This window comes from Nicotiana tabacum, chromosome 23 (assembly GCF_000715075.1).
Source record: "Nicotiana tabacum cultivar K326 chromosome 23, ASM71507v2, whole genome shotgun sequence".
NCBI lineage: Eukaryota > Viridiplantae > Streptophyta > Magnoliopsida > Solanales > Solanaceae > Nicotiana > Nicotiana tabacum.
Window position 1 is genome coordinate 137,914,876 of NC_134102.1, and position 17,628 is coordinate 137,932,503.

At 36.5% G+C, this 17,628-nt stretch overlaps 1 protein-coding gene across 1 annotated transcript; it reads left to right on the forward strand.

Annotated features, from left to right (window-relative positions):
• The first annotated feature begins 489 nt into the window (after window positions 1–489).
• On the forward strand, window positions 490–5,885 carry LOC107760701 (uncharacterized protein At5g41620-like). Its single transcript, XM_075246260.1, has 3 exons — window positions 490–1,189; window positions 2,322–2,447; window positions 3,872–5,885. Exons 1-3 carry the CDS (start codon window positions 767–769, stop codon window positions 5,348–5,350), a joined length of 2,028 nt encoding a protein of 675 aa, XP_075102361.1. The 5' UTR covers window positions 490–766; the 3' UTR covers window positions 5,351–5,885.
• Window positions 5,886–17,628: the final 11,743 nt, after the last annotated feature.

Genomic DNA, 17,628 nt, shown 5'->3' on the forward strand with positions numbered 1-17,628 from the left:
AATTTATAAAGTCTAAGTGGGCGTTTGGACATAAAAATTATAAAATTCCAAAAGAAAGTGAAAAAAAATTTCAAGTGAAAATGATATTTGAAAATTAGAGTTGCGTTTGGATATGAATATAATTTTGGGTTGTTTTTGAAGTTTGTGAGTGATCTGATCAAAAAATTTGAAAAATAAATTTTTTGGAGTTTTTCCAATTTTTGAAAAATTCCAAAATTCATCTTCAAGTGAAAACTGGATCTTTTATGACCAAACACTGGTTTCGAAAAAAAGTAATTTTTTTTTTATGTTAAAACGGGCTCTAAAACTTTTTTCTCTAAGTAAAGTATTAGCCAAATATAAAAAATTTATAATTTTTTTTCTCAAAAAGGAAAACTCAATTATAATAAATATATTGTTTTTTCACGGAGAGATACGAAAATCAAAATTTATTTGACAAAGCAGTCTCTGTGGGTACAACATAGAGTCACCCTCTTGGCTCTTGTAATAATTTTACTGAATAGTGAATCCCCTCATTAAAGTCTACTACTATACTAGTAGTAGTAGTACTATTTTTTGGCCATGGATACAACCATTAAAACCACAAGAAAAGTTGCAGAGAATCTCCAGTCAAGTCTCAAGAAAGACTCAATACTGCTGTACAATACAATACAAGTAGCAGTAGCTGTAACAGTTACTACAGTGAGTTAACTCAAAGATAATGGGTAGTTGAGAGAGAAAAAAAGAAACAATATTTTAGTGTGTGTGTGTATAGAGAGAGAGAGAGATGAAAAGGGGAGAAAAAAGTGGGGTTGAGACAGCAGAAAAGCAAGAAAATTTAGGGGAAAAGTTGAAGAAAATAGGGAAAAGAGGGGGACATAACACACCAGTAATACCCTTTTTGAGGCTCCAAAATTATCATCATAATCATAATAATAGTAGTACTACTACTGTTGTTGTTCAAGAAAGTGAAATTGGAGAAACCCCTTTTCATAATTCTTCAGTTTCTGCTAGAAAACTTGCAGCAATTCTTTGGGAGCTTCATCACTACAACATTCCTTTTTCTAAAATGCATAGTAGTAATAATAATGTTGTTCCTCATTCAAGAATCAGACGTCTACAGCCTTATCACCACCACAGAAATCACCTTTATGAGGATAGTAGTAGGGTTCTTGAACACCCTGATCCTTCACCAAGTTCACCTGACCTGGTAATTTTAGCTACTTTTGTTTACCTTTTGTTTTAGTAGTGTCAGAAGTTGGTAATTTAGTTCATATTGTATCATTTAGTGGATGGTTTGTTATTATATTTTCTTGATTGTTTGTGGTAAAGTTGGAATCTTTGAGTTGATTTTATAGTTCTGAGGGTGTTTGGCTAACTTATTATGTTGTTGGAGTTTCTACCTCATCAGAATTCTCTCTTTTTTTCCAATAGCTCTGTGAATGGCAATTACCCTTTTGGTTAACAGTGGCAGAACTTGGTAATTTAGCTAATTTTCTTGATTGTTTGTGGTAAAGTTGGAATCTTTGAGTTGATTTTTTTGTTCTGAGGGTGTTTGCTAACTTATTATATTGTTGGAGTTTCTAGCTCATCAGAATTCTCTCTTGTTTTTTCAATAGCTCTGTGAATGGCAATAACCCTTTTGTTTAATAGTGGTAGAACTTGGTAATTTAGCTAATTTTCTTGATTGTTTGTGGTAAAGTTGGAATCTTCAAGGTTTTGGCTAACTGATGTTGTTGGAGTTGCTAGTTTTTACTGCCCCTTTCTGATTCTCTATCTCTGATGTTCTTTTGTTCTTATTCATCTCAATTTGATCCAAAAGATTTCGACTTTTACAAATCTGAATCAGGTTCTTTATTTGCTTCAAGTAATTCTTGGATTTGTTAGATGATTTGAGTATCTTAGCGTCCAAGAGAACTGCTTGGTTGGCCCTAAAGATTGTAACTTTTTATTTATTCCTTAGTGTATTTCAGGGCGATAAACTTTTAAGGACCAACAAGTGGTTATGCCTCTAACAGGGTATCCTTCAAGGACTAGAAAACTTGTTAAGTTATTGTTTTGTCTAAGTTCCTTTTCATGCCTTTTAATGCTGAGCTGTTTCGAACGCAGGCTGAGATATAATCTATGTTGTGTTCGAATGAAAGGGTTCGAAATGAGCAGATGGATATGGTTGATTGATATGACCGACCATAGATTAGTTTTGCATTAACGCACAGTTCTTGTTGTTGTATTCTTTGCTGTTTGAGTTCTTATCTCTTTTCTAAGTTAGAGTACAATTTGAGCTAGCAAAGTTTTGAAATTGCTAAGCATTCACTGTGACATTTGTGTTTTTTTAATGCCAGCCAGGAAGTGCAGGCAGTTTGAGGAGGCATGTTACTGCATCATTGATGCAACATCATCGATCAATTGAAAGGACCAACCATGCAATTCAACCTGTATCTCCTGCAAGCTATGGAAGTTCAATGGAGGTAAAGAGAGTTCGTAATTTGCATCGATGACATCTTTATGGGCAATACTTAACTATACTAGGGAGAAGGTCAATTATGCAGTATTTCATTAAGGAATTTAGAGCTGATGGAAACTGAAGGGGAGCCTTGGTGCTACGGTAAAGTTGTCTCTGTGTGACCTACAGGTCACGGGTTCCAGCCGTGGAATTAGTCATTGATAGCTTGCATCAGGGTAGGTTGCCTACATAACACCCCTTGGGGTAATGCGAGATGCTTCGTGCACCGGGCTGCCCTTTTTTTAGAGCTGATGGAAACTATTTCTCAAAGTAACTTAGGTAAAGAGATCTTATACTCTTTGCATCGCAAATCCTCGAAGCCTAATGTCCATTAACTTTAGTTGACTCTTTGCAGCCATAGAATAAATGTCCTTATATCCTAGTTGTTGATTATTCCAATTTTCATAGCTTCTTTCACTACGAACATCTTGAGAGGATCAATTTTTTTTTCTAGAGGACATTTTATCTCATGGTTCCGAAAAGTGTTTAGTAACTTAAATTGGCCATTATTATTCATTGTGGTTGAGGGAGTCCTCTCCACACCAGTGAGTCAAAAGTTCAAGGCTGATAGCCTGAAAGTGATTCATAACTTGAAAAACTTGCTCCACTAGTTATTTCTCTCGGTAACTATGGAGCAGTCATCAGCTATCCTTTGACCAACATTTGGAGTTTTCTCTTTAGTTTATCTTCAATGTCTGTTTCCTTCCTAGTTATTGCTGGATTAATCTGATTGATAACTGCAAAATAAACAATCAGGAATGCAATTGAAGCAGGCAGTTCCATTCCATTTTCTTCAATCGCTTTTGAGCAGGCTATTGTTCCAGTGGATATCGGACAATTTAGGGCATGATTAAAATCTTTTAAATTTGAATTCTAAGAAGTTTGTTCCACTGGTGGAAGACCTGCAGGAACCGTTTCTTTTAATATTTATTTCATTTTCTCAAAACTTGACTCACAAGGCCAATGGTTCAAATCTCATAAGCAACATTTTCTTGTTGCCACCTTTACGGTGCTATAGTTTGTCTGTAGGTCATGTGTCCCAAGTTTCTCTATCTTGAATGGATCTAATGTGACTTGTGATGTGCTTCTAGGTAAACCAAAAAGAATACTTATGCCAAGTACAACGACGAAAATGACCTTAAAGAATACTTATGCCAAGTAAACCAAAAAGAATACTTATGCCAAGTACAACGACGAAAATGACCTTAAAATTTTCTTCTACACCTTTAGATTGGTAGATGATACAGGGCAAGTACAACGAACGAGAATATCACTCAATAACTTGTTGTTTTAAGGATAATACTTGTGAATTCTTCATTATCAGAAAAGAATATCATGTAAATTCTTTCCTAATAATGCATCTAAAGCTTCACATGTATATTCTTTCAGATTGCACCTTACAACGCTGCAGCAACACCAACTAGTTCTATAGATTTGAAAGGGAGAATTGGAGAGGCAAGTTACAGCCTAAAAACATCTACGGAACTACTAAAAGTACTGAATCGAATCTGGAGCCTGGAAGAGCAGCACACATCTAACATGTCACTCGTGAAAGCATTAAAGAAAGAACTAGATCATGCTCGTGTCCGGATCAAGGACTTGGTGCGACATCAGCAAGTGGATAGACATGAAATAGATGAATTGATGAAGCAGATAACAGAGGAAAAAGTGGCAAGGAAAAGTAAGGAGCAAGATCGGATTAATTCTGCTATTCAATCTGTCAGAGATGAACTGGAAGACGAAAGGAAGCTAAGAAAACGCTCCGAGACCCTGCATCGGAGACTAGCTAGGGAGCTGTATGAGGTGAAAACATCTCTTGCAAATGCTTTGAAAGAGAGGGACAAAGAGAAGAAGTCACGACAACTTCTGGAAGACCTCTGTGATGAGTTTGCTTGGGGAATAAGACATTATGAAGAAGAGCTTCATTCTGTAAGACAGAAATCCGACAAGGATTGGACTGAAAGGACTAACGGAGATCAACTAATTCTGCACATTTCTGAAGCATGGCTTGATGAACGGATGCAGACAAAAATAGAACCTCAATATGGTCAAGGTGATAACAGCTCAATCATAGAAAAATTCAGGTCTGAAATAGAGACCTTTCTTCAAACTAAACAAACTGGTATTAGGAATAATGCTAGCTTAGGAGATCCCACTGACCGAAGAGGTTCTCGGGTTTCCATCCCTCTTAATGTTCCTGGCAGTGCTCCACAAGATGAGGGTGACGACGAGGATTCTGTTAGCAGTGATTCACACTGTTTTGAGTTGCAAAAACCAAGTGCTGCTGAAGAAACAATGAGACCAACTTACATTTTGAGGAAACCTGCATTACACGAAAGGTCAAAAGGTAGCAGCGTGTCTAATTTGCAAGTGAAGTTTGAAGAACAGATGGCTCGAGCTTCATTACCAAGTGAAAGCAGGAACCATCTTGACAATCAGGATCCGGGAGAAACTAGTGAAAAGAACCAAGTTGAAATTAGCACTTCGAAGAAGTTCGAAATCTGTGAAGTAACAGAAGAAAGTAATAGTTCTGGGAAAAAGAATAAAGCTGATGGAACACCTGGAGTCAACTCAAATTATATGATTGATGAATTAATTAGAAGTCACTATTTGTTGTCAGAAGGTGGAAACGTGCCACCTGAAAATGATTATGAGTTAGCTTCTTATGGAACCTCAGTGAGGAGGGCTCGGGCTAGTCCGGTCAGGCAATGGACTGAGAAGCTTCCCTCGCATGAGAACGTATCTGAGTCATCTACTAAATTGCCACCAGATTTAAAGGAGAATACTTTGAAGGCCAAGCTACTGGAAGCAAGAACAAGGGGTCAACGTTCACGATCGCGTTTGAAAGGCACCAAGATTTCCTTCTAGTTCTAATGTTTATATGCTTTGGTAGCTTGAAACAGCATAATGCATGTCAGTATTATGCAAATCTGTATACCAGATAAATAGTCGTTGCATGGCAAGTCAACAACATATATAGATGAGATGAAGCAAAATATTTACTTCTGAATCCTGACGGATCCTTTTGCAACGACGGATGAGATGGGAAGTTCAACTGTAACAGCTCAGCATCATGTTCGAGTGCCTCCACGGAGATCTGGGTGTTCTGTTTAAGGGTGGTTATTAAAGAATCTTGTTACATTAGCTGCACATCATGCACATTTTTCAGAAAAAGGTTACTACTTTCCTTCAGTGTATATTGAATGCTTCTGGTGTAGGCAATCTTTTGACTAGTTGGATGATTTTTGTACCTTTATGTTTCATTCAGCTTTGAGTACATTAATGGTGGCTATATGCTAGTACAATGACACAAGCTCCTTAGTTATAAAAATGTCCTTTTGTATCTCCTCGAGTCAATAAAAGACCTGAGAAACTTGCTTTTAAATGTACATAGGATTCTTGTTCTCTGGGTCCCCTTATATAATTGCTTGTGTTTTCTCATTCAAGTCTATAACAGTTGTCCATAGGTTATACAGTGGTGGACCTGAAAACAAGGCTAGAGACATCATTTCGTCAAATATTTTCACCAAGGTAAAAAGCCGGGAGGTAAAAAATACGAGGTGGTTTATTTCTATCTGCCTAAGTCTTTGATAGATAAAGTTACCTGAAACATGTGCCGGTGGAAGATAACAAGTAGTCGAGATGTGCGCAAGCTGGTTCAGACACCACCATCATCCCCAAAAAATAAAAAAATAAATCCAAAATCACAACTTTGAAGTTCTTAAGCATTTGTGTAAGAACAGGTTCCATTATACAAAGGTTACCTTAATCAAATAACTGAAAGGGCAATGTAAAAGAGGCCAACTCCCCCAAACCACAAGACAAGTTCTTGATTTCTGGATATGAACAATACAAGCTAAACAGCAATGCAGCTGTTAACAACTAGACTATTAAGAAGAGTCATCATTAAGTCATCTTCCTTAAGATTAGTTTGTCTTTGGAATGAAAGGCAGTATTTCCTTCCTAAGTTCAATAGCAAAATCTGACACAAAATCTAAAATGAAAAACTTCATGTTGGGCTTCTATTTTCTTTGATAAAATGGGCTTCTCTATTAGTGTCAGTGCTTAATAAGTCCAATTCTCTCCTTAATTGGAGAAAAAACAAATCAGAAATAGCTAGATTTACAATTGGTAATTGAAAAATAACCACAATTTCAAAAGTAATCAAAATTTAGTCATTTTGTCATGTAAAGATGAAATCTGAATAAAAACACTCTTAAAAATATGGAAATATTCCAGCATAATATGTTGGAGTTCGAATGTTTTAGGTATGAGCTTCCAACATATTGTGCTGGAATTTCATAATATGATGGAGTTCCAACATAATATACTGGAAGTAGGAGCTCCATAATCCAGCATATTATGTTGGAACTTTCCGTGTGCTGGAGTTCCAGCATAATATGCTGGAAGTTTATACGCAGGAACTCCATAATCTAGCATATGATGCTGGAACTTTCCGTGTTTCAGTAAAATAGTGGTTATTTTTCAATGACTTTACAAACACTGATTATTTTTTAATTACCAGTCCGAAAACTTGATAGGCCATGATATTTTCACCCGTAATTGCTTCGCTAGTCTCTGCTGATATATATTTGGGCCTTACTCAAGAAACAAGGAACAATCGAACGATTTGGCTGCGTGTGCTTTCTAAATCGGATTATATTTAGGATTTTAGTCATATATATTGACAATTTTTACTCTATTAGTGTTGGTTAATCGTTTGTAACAAGTCATATACCATATTTTTCTATTAATTAGCTTGGATTGAGAGAGCTTTCTAATAACCTTGGTCAAAGAAATATCTCTCTCTATATATATATAATTGAGGAAATAGTAGAGTTGATGTGTCACCTCCCATAGATGAGGATTGCTATTTATTTATTTTTTTCCTGTTTTTTAGCTTTTGTTATATTTTTGCCATTTATGTTTTCAATTAGAGTTAATACCCTAAAACCCCCCTAAACTATCATGTTTTTGTCAGTTTCATAATTAAACTATCTGGTGTCCCCAAAAAACCTCTAAACTATATTCTCCTTCATATTAAAACACTCTCGTTATACTTATGATAGTGTGCGTTACACACTCCAAATTATCAAAAATATTTGCCATGTGGCAATCCACATGTGGGGTTAATTAACTTTAAAAAATTGATTTAATTAGTTATTTTAAATAATAATCAAGTATTATTAGAGGGATAAATATTCACCCAGTTAGAAACAAAAAACAAAGAGGGGTAGGATAAAAATAATTTCCGTCAATTCCTCTTTTCTCTTCTCTCTTCCGATGATGGATACTACACCTCTCAGTAGCGATTTGCTCCATTAAGTTTCGTTGTAACCTTGATTTACTCCCAATAACCTTCGATTGCTTAGTCTTATTTTATTTTTGTTCAAGATTTTCTTTTTGTTCAAGATTGTGGATTAAAAATTAGGGTTTGCTGAAAAATTTAGGGTTCGTTGGAGTTCTGACTGAGTGAAGATTATTGGTAAAATTTCGAGTTGCTTTGAAGAATATAGCTATGCACATGTACTACTTTAAAAACTAACTTCTTTGTTGTAAAATTATTGTATAAATTTGCTGGAAGTCAATTTTACCAAAAAAAATTAGATCTTTTTTTAGAGTTGTTGAATGAGTGTTTCTTCTTTCAAATAAATTCGGGTAATAAATGAAAGACGAATAAAATGAGAAAGATAAAAAAATAGATCCAGTAATAACAAGAGAGGGAGAATTTCATATGGAACTAGATGGAGAAATGAAGAAGAAAGGAGTTGAAAAAAGAGGAAGAAAGTGAATAAATGAGGAAGAAAGGTTTAATTAGCATTTAGCCATTACATGCTGTCAGGTGTGGACCTTTTGATAGATTTTTCAGTCATCACGTACGTAATAGCAAGTTATTACACACGGTTTGTCAAAAATATAACGAGAGTGTTTCAATACGAAGGAAAATATAGTTTAGGGGGAATTTTGGGACACCAGATAGTTTAAGCAGAAAACTGACAAAAACGTGATAGTTTAGGAGTTTTTAGGGTAATAACTCTTTCAATTAAGATTGCTATTTATTGTGAACAATCGTGTTCTTCCAGAAAGAGCGGAAACGTTGCAACATTTAATTAAAAACGGTCGTGCCTAATAAATGGAAAGTTACTACGGTGATTATGCTGAAAAGTCTTGGGATATTTTCAACAAATATCTGCACCAAACGCCCTCACTAAATTGGAGTGAAGCTGATATTACAAAAAGGCAAGAGAAAATTAAATAAAGTTTGAACTTTGAAACGTATGTACTCTTCAGTCTTCAACCTCATCTTGGTCCTTCCGGAATATTTTAATAGTTAAGAATATTTATTAGACATATCAGGTGGAATGCATACTCAGTTGAAAAGATTAATTGTTTATTTTAATTCTTATTTTCTATTCTTTTAACTTATCTTTTCGTACTATGGAGAACTGCTAATATTTGTATTTAGGGTGTTGCAATCAACTAACGAAGGTTAATAAATACTACTATAGAGATTGCCTTATAATCCTTCTTTTATTGTTGGCGTTATTACTTATTAGTGCATGATAGAAGGGACAAACTTTTATATTGCAGAAGAATACGAGGAGCAAATTGAGAATTCATTCACGAGAATTTTGAGTCCAACAGTCCATTTCAATTCACGAGAATATGGGTTGTTAGTGCAGGATAGGAGATTCTTGCTTGAATTAAGTAGTTCTTTTGAAGCTTTTTAGCATATGTTATTTTCTCAAATTATGGAATACTTGGATAAGGGTAATTTACTAATTTTACTTTAGAGACATCACCAAGCAAGTACAAATACGAATGAGAAGAGGAAAGAAGGTAAGAAATAAGATTGAACATGCTAGTTCATCCCGTTGATGGCTTTTGCAAATTATAGAGTTAAAAGAAAAAAAGATAAGGTAGAAGACGAAAAAAGGTATAGCTTCACCATGTTATCGAAAAAAGGATCAATTATTTCTGGAAGACAATAAAACCCCAATGATGTAAAATTAGAGAAAATATAAAATTATATGATAATATTAAAATCAATTAAAATATAAAATTTTATTTGACGATTAATACATACTTGTAATATTCAAATACCAAAAAACATATACGAACAAATTATGATATTGCGAAGCGCGAACAAATTCACTAGTTGCTTATATAAAAAGGGAGTGAGTCTCTCACGACCCAAAATTTTTACATTCGGGACCGTGATGGCGCCTAACATTTCACTTGCTAGGCAAGCCAACGTTAGAATAATTTTAACCATTTTTTTAAAAAAAAATAATTTAATTAATAATAAAGAAACTAATAACTGGAATAAAATCTGAAACAAAGTGAGTAAACCATAATAATAGCGATATCTAAATACTATCCCAGAACTGGTGTAACAAGTGCACGAGCTACTAGAATAATACAAATAAGGGTCTGAATGAAAATAAAGTTGTCTAACAGAAATACACAGCTAAAATAAAGTAGATGGGGACTTCAGAGCTGCGAACGTCATACAACTATACCTCAAGTCTCTTGTGGATAGCTGAATCCGAGCAAATCTACTGTACGATGCTGGAACCAACTTCGGTATCTGCACCAGAAGTGCAAACTGTAGTATGAGTTCAACCGACCCCATGTACCCAGGATGTGCCCAGCCTAACCTCGACGAAGTAGTGACGAGGCTAAGTGTTACAACCCATATTTTTGTACGTACGAGTACGTCGTAAGTCAATTGATGTAAGCTCAGAAATAAAATTATATTTGAAAAGTTTACAAAGTAAGTTAATCATATTACCTTGGAGGTTACAAATATTGAAGATCATGAACAACAAGTACAAAGATGGTTGGAAGGTTCAGAAGCTAAAGGAGTTGAAAAAAAATAATATTTCGTCAAAAGTCGACAAATTGAGAATGTTATAACATGTACTTTTAGAGTGAGACCAGGGTGTTTAAATTGATAAGAGGGTTATGTTATGAGTTATGTTAATCGTATGATAGTCGTGTGTTATGTTTTGAAGTCAAGCGAGTGGTGGAACAAAAGTCGATGAAAGTCATCACAACTTACGTTCGTAAGTTTTACTGAAAGTTTGGGTCAAATGTAACTGTCATTTTCTCCCAATATACGTAGAGTTATGGAGTGTTCCATCTATCAAATTAAATATCTATAAATCTATTTTTCAACTCATTAAACCGTTTGTCAATACAATATCGGAGTAGAGAGATATGGACGTTTTTCCGAGACTGCGCAGACTGTCACCTACTTGCTTAAACGAGAATCCAAAACTGGGACTGTTCGGGTCGTCCAAAAATGGGCCAGTTCGGGTCGTTCAAAGAGGTCTTTTAAAGGCCTATCCCCTTCATATATTAGGATGATAATATGGTAAAATAACCAGACTTAATCTCTGCAAAACTCCTCCCAAAAATGTCCCCCAAACCCCAATTGATTTTCTCTCCCTTTCAAGTTCTAATTGGAGGTAAAGCCTAGAGTTTGAAGAACCTATATAAGAGCCGAGTTATCCAACAAATAAGGTAATTTTACTTCTCTCTTTTATCCATTTTTTTCTGCTGTAGATGTATAGTAAGTCGTTCTATATTTGTAAGAACTCACGGGACGGTAATCGAAAGCCGTGAGTTCGAGTTATTCACTTATAGCAGACTGTTTTGTGGACTGTTTTATGGTGCTGTTGGGCTGCGTGTTTTACTACTGTTTTGTAGAGTTTTAGAGGAGTAAGGGTGTAGAGAAACACCACATAAATGCAGGATGTCGGGCTGGTCGTTCATCGTAACATTTTTGTGTTGTTGACACTACTACGGTGGTCGTTTTGTGTATGAAGAGATTGGGGTGTGTTGGGCTATTTTGTAGTATTGTGTGGTGTGCATAAGGTTGAAAAATAATGTATATATATTTTTTATTGTTATTTTTGGTGTTGTTAGTGTTATCTTGAATTTGGAGGAAGTAAGGATTATAGGAAAGATGTTGTCCATTTTAATACAAAATAAGCTTGTTGTTCGTTGTGCGTTAGTTATACCTTTTGTAACTTAATGATAGTATTATTATCGTTGTTGTAGATTAAGGTGAGAAGAGACGAGTTCAAGTTGGTGATTGGAAAGATTGTGATAAGGTATGTTAAGGCTAAACCTTTCTTCATTTTGGCATGATCCCGTAACTACATGAGTTTGATAACGAGGCATAAAGAGAAGTTCGTATTCCTGAATTTATTCACATTATCCTAGTCTCAGAAGTTACAGTATTCTCCCTTATCGGGACTTCATATTCAGTTTAGTATTATCTTCTTTCAGCTATATATACAGTATTACAGTATTTTCACCACCATCGAGCTATAATTGGTGGGCAGACCCCTATTGGGCAACCTCTGATCACGCGGTAAGCAGGCCCCTATTGGGCAACCTCTGATAAGATGGTAAGTTATATATCGAGCCTACTATGGCCGAGCGCCTATGAGCGAGCCTAGAATGGCCGAGATACAGAGCCTAGTATGGCCTAGCGCCTATGAGCGAGCCTACTACGATAGGGCAGTTACACATACCGAGCCTTATAGGGCCGGACAGCTATTTTACATACTATATGGAGAGAGTTGAGTCAGTATCAGCAGGTAAGCATATCTTCAGATTATTTTTGACTCCCAGTTACATTCAGTTATTATATCATCAGTTCAGTTTCAGCTTTAAGTTATTTTGTTGCCTTACATACTCAGTACATTATTTGTACTGACGTCCCTTTGCTGGAGATGCTGCATTTCATGCATGCAGATCCTGATAGACAGCTGGATAGACCTTCCCAGTAGACAGAGCCAAATATCAGCTTGGTTGGTAAGCTCCACTTCCCCGGAGTTACCAGGTCTAGACCTTGGAGTCCATCATTTTATATATACAGGCTTGATGGGTAGGTCGAGGCCCTGTCCCGACCATGATACGGTTCAGTTATCTCTAGAGGATTGTCGACGAGTCCTGTGTATTTTATATATCAGTATTGTGGCCATGCCAACTCTGGGTATATGTTCAGTTTGGTATTGCTGGTTGGAGACATTCATTGTTTAAATATATATGAGTTTTTGGGTATGTTTACCCCTCAGATGAGAGAGACGATATTTTCAGATGATTCAGAATATGGCCTCATCGGCCTAGGTTGAGGTTTACCCCTCTAGAGTTCACAGTTACAGAGTGGTACGCTCGGGCCGAGTATGGTACCGGGTGCCGGCCATGCCCTTTCAGGTTTGGGGCGTGACACTAAGGCAGGTTACTTACATTAACTTGTATGCAATAATAATAATAACAACAATATAGGAGAACAAGAATAGAAATTAAACGGGTAAATCATATCAACAATCAAGCCAACTCGGCAGCCATAACCAATTATTACTTAAATCACTTTCCGTTGCGGCGTGCAAATCGATCCCACAATATATTCATATTCAATTCCATTACTGCGTGCAACCCGATCCCACAATATATTCATTTTCATTTAATTCCATTGCGGCGTGCAACCCGATCCTCAATATATCTTTTCAATCAATTTTGTTGCGGCGTGCAACCCGCTTCTCCAATATATTCACTTTCAATCAATTTTGTTGCAGCGTGCACCCCACTCCTCCAATATATTCACTTTTATTTCTGTTGCGGCGTGCAACCCGCTCCTCAATAATATAATTTACCAATTCTTATAAAAGAAATTATTCCAATAAATGCAACAATTAATATAAAATTGTAAGACAACCAGCATAATTACGATTTATTTAGAAACAAGTGATAACAAGTAGCAATTAATTGTGAAAATTAAGGAGGAAATAGGCAATTTAATATTTAGTATGCTACATGTCAAGTAACAATTAAGTCACATTAATCAAATAAGCATGTAGCATAGATTCAAGGCATAATATTGAGCAAGGAATATGAGAGAAATAATTAATATAATAATTAATCATTATTTAAAATAATTTATGATTTCCAGATAAATGCGCAAACAATCAATTTGATAATGTACAGGCACTCGTCACCTCGCTTATACGTCGTTACGCATGAAATTCACGTAACAATAACTCAAGGGTTCTATTCCCTCAAGTCAAGGTTAACCACGACACTTACCTCACTTCGCAACCAAATTCAAGATTCCAATAAACCTTTGCCTCGTGAATTGATGTCCGAAAGCTTCAAATCTAGTCACAAACAATTCAATATTCTCAATACGAATCGTAGGAATTAATTCCATATGAAATTACTAATTTTCCGGATTAAAATCCGAAATTCATTTCAAAAACCGATAGTGGGACCCACGTCTCAAATCCTGAAAACTCACGAAATCCGAACACCCGTTCCGATACGAGTTCAACCATACAAAAATTATTGAATTTTGACATCGGATTGGCTTTCAAATCTTAAATTTTTATTTTTGGAAGATTTTATAAAAATCTACTTTTTCTTCCATAAATTCACGGATTCATGATGTAAATGAGTATGAAATCATGAAATATAATTAATTTCAGATAAAGAATACTTACCCAACTCAAACTCGTGAAAACTGCATCTGAAATCGCCCAAAACCGAGGTATAAAACTTTTAAAATGAACAAAAATATCGGACTTCGGACATATATATTCTGTCCAGGCAAGTCGCATATGTGAGATGCGACTTGTCTCAAAATTTTCAAGCCAAGAATTGCGGTACCAGCCTTCAGTCAATCAATCATAACTTTTCTGTACAAATGTCCAAATGATGAATGGTTTATCTTTCTGGATACTAGAATCAAAGGGCTACAACTTTTATGTTTTGATAATTACCAGATTCCTTGTAGATTGCGAGTTATATGCTTCCAAAGTCAGCCATGTGCATTAGAAATTTCTGGCGATGCACACTGCCAGGCAAACAAAAATTACATTGCCAGACTTCAGTCAATCGATCATAACTTTCTGTAATAATGTTCAAATGATGAATGATTTATATTTCTGAAAACTAGAATAAAAGTACTACAACTTTTATGTTTTGATAATATCCAAATTCCTTATAGATGGCGAGATATAAGCTTTCAAAATCAGCTCTGCGCATCAGAAATTTCGCATACTGCTGTCAAAAACCAGTAGTTAAAAATGACCTAAATATGGTCTGAAACCACTCCGAAACTCACCTGAGCCCCTTGGGACCCCGTTCGAACACACCAACAAGTCTCAAGACATATTATGGACCTACTCGAGGTCTCAAATCACACATAACAACGGCGAAACTACATATCGCGCGTCGATTCGGACTTATGAGTTTATGAAATTTTTAATTCTATAACTCGCGCCGAAACATGCCAAATCAATTCAGAATGAACTCAAATTTTGCATTCAAGTCATAAATGACATAATGGAGCTATTCTAATTTCCAGAATCAAATTCAGACCCCGATATCAATAAAGTCAACTCTCGGTCAAACTTTCCAATATTCTTCTAGTTCTCAACTTTCGCCAAAATGCGTCGAATTCTCCTACGGACTTCCAAATACAAATCCGAACATACACCTAAATCCGAAATCACCATACGAAGCTATTGGAATCATCAAAACTCTATTCCGGGGTCGTTTGCTCAGATGTCAAATATCTAGTCAAACTTTAGAAATTCAAGCTTTATAAAATCAAATCTTTTATTTTTTTCAAAAACTAACGGAAAATTGCCTACGTACCTCGGAATAACTTCATATTTTGTACATAAGTCATAAATATTATTACGAAGCTGATCGAACTCTCAGAATCTAAATCGAGACCCGGTATCAACAAAAACCCAATTATGACCAAATTTAGGAATTCTTAAACCTTTAATTTCTAGTTTTCATTAAATGTCGATAATTTGAGCTAGGGACCTTCAAATTCGATTCCGGGGATACGCCCAAGTCCCAAATCACGATACAGACCTGCCAGAGCTGTCAAAATACTGATCCTAGTTTGTTGGCTTAAAACATTGACAGAAGTCAACTTAGTTGAGTTTTAAAGCTCTATTTCACATTTTAATTAATTTTTCATATAAAAACTTTCCGAAAAAATTTAAGGACTGCGCACACAAGTCGGGGAATGCTGAATAGTGATTTTTGAGGTCTCAGAACACAGAAATGAATATTTAAAATTAAAGATGACATATTGGGTCATCACATTCTCCACCTCTAAAACAAACGTTCGTCCTCGTACGGAGTTAGAGAAATACCTGAGCTGGTGAAAAGGTGGGGATATCTACTCCGCATGTACAGCTCGAACTCCCAGGTAGTTACCTCAATTGGCTGACCTCTCCATTGCGCCCGAACTGAGGGATAACCTTTAGACCTCAAATGTCGGACCTGCCGGGCTAGGATAGCTACCGGGTCCTCCTCATAAGTAAAATCTTTGTCTAATTGGACTGAGCTAGAAGCTAACACATGGGACACATCACCATGATATTTTGGGAGCATAAATACATAGAACACTGGATGAACTGCTGATAAACTAGGTGGTAGTGCAAGCTTAGAGGCTACTTCACCCACCCTTTCAAGAATTTTAAAGTGTTCAATATACCTAGGGCTTAACTTCACCTTCTTTCTGAATCTCATTACACCTTTCATAGGTGAAACCTAGAGAAATACTCTTTCTCCAGTCATGAATGCAACATCACGAACCTTATGGTTGTCATAACTCTTTTGCCTAGACTGAGTTGTGCGAAGTTGATCCTGGATAATCTTGACCTTATCCAAGGCATCCTATACTAAATCAGTACCCAACAACCGAGCCTCTCCCGGTTCAAACCAGCCAATTAGCGAACGACATCGCCTCCCGTATAATACTTCACATGGGGCCATCTAAATGCTCGACTGGTAGCTGTTATTATAGGCAAACTCTGAAAGTGGTAAGAACTGATCCCAAGAACCTCCAAAATCTATAATACAAACGCGAAGCATATCTTTCAATATCTGAATAGTGTGCTTTGATTGTCCGTCTATCGGTGGATGAAATGATGTACTCAACTCAACCTGTGTGTCTAACTCATGATGTACATCCCTCCAGAAGTGCGAGGTGAACTACGTACCTCGATCTGAAATAATAGACACGGGCACACCATGAAGGAGGACAATCTCACGAATGTAAATTTCAGCTAACCGCTCTGAAGAATAGGTAATTGCCATTGGAATGAAATGTGCTAACTTGGTCAACATGTCCACAATGACCCATACTACGTCGAACTTCTTCTGAGTCTGTGGGAGTCCAACAACAAAATTCATAGTGATACGCTCCCACTTCCACTCAGGAATTTCTAACTTCTGAAGCAAACCACCAGGTCTATGATGCTCATACTTAAATTGCTGATAATTCAAACACCGAGCTACATATGCAACTATATACTTTTTCATTCTTCTCCACCAATAATGTTGCCGCAAATCTTGATACATTTTGGCGGCACCCAGATAAATAGAATACCGGGAACTGTAGGCCTCTTCAAGAATTAATTCACGAACCTCATCCATATTAGGAACACAAATACGACCCTGCATCCGCAAAACTCAATCATCTCCCACATCAACCTACTTGGCACCACCGTGCTGCACCGTGTCCTTAAGGACAATCAAATAAGGATCATCATATTGTCGCTCTCTGATGCGCTCATATAAAGAATACCGAGCGATTGTGCAAGCTAGAACCCGACTGGGCTCCAAAACATCTAGCCTCACAAACTGATTAGCCAAAGTCTGAACATCTGCATCTAGATGCCTCTCACTAACCGGAATATGTGCAAGGCTGCCCATACTCACAGCCTTTCTACTCAAAGCATTGACCACCACATTGGCCTTTCCCAGGTGATACAAAATGATGATATCATAGTCTTTCAACAGCTCCAACCATCTTTTCTTCCTCAAATTGAGATCTTTTTGTTTGAATAGATAATGTAGACCACGATGATCTGTGAATACTTCACATGACACGCCGTAAAGGTAGTGCCTCCAAATCTTCAACGCGTGAACAATGACATTCTAAGTCATGGACATGATAATTCTTCTCCTGAACTTTCAACTGCCGCGACGCATATGCAATCACCCTGCCATATTGCATCAATACTACACCGATTCCAATATGAGATGCATCATAATACACAGTGTACGATCCTGGACCTGTGGACAACACCAACACTGGCATC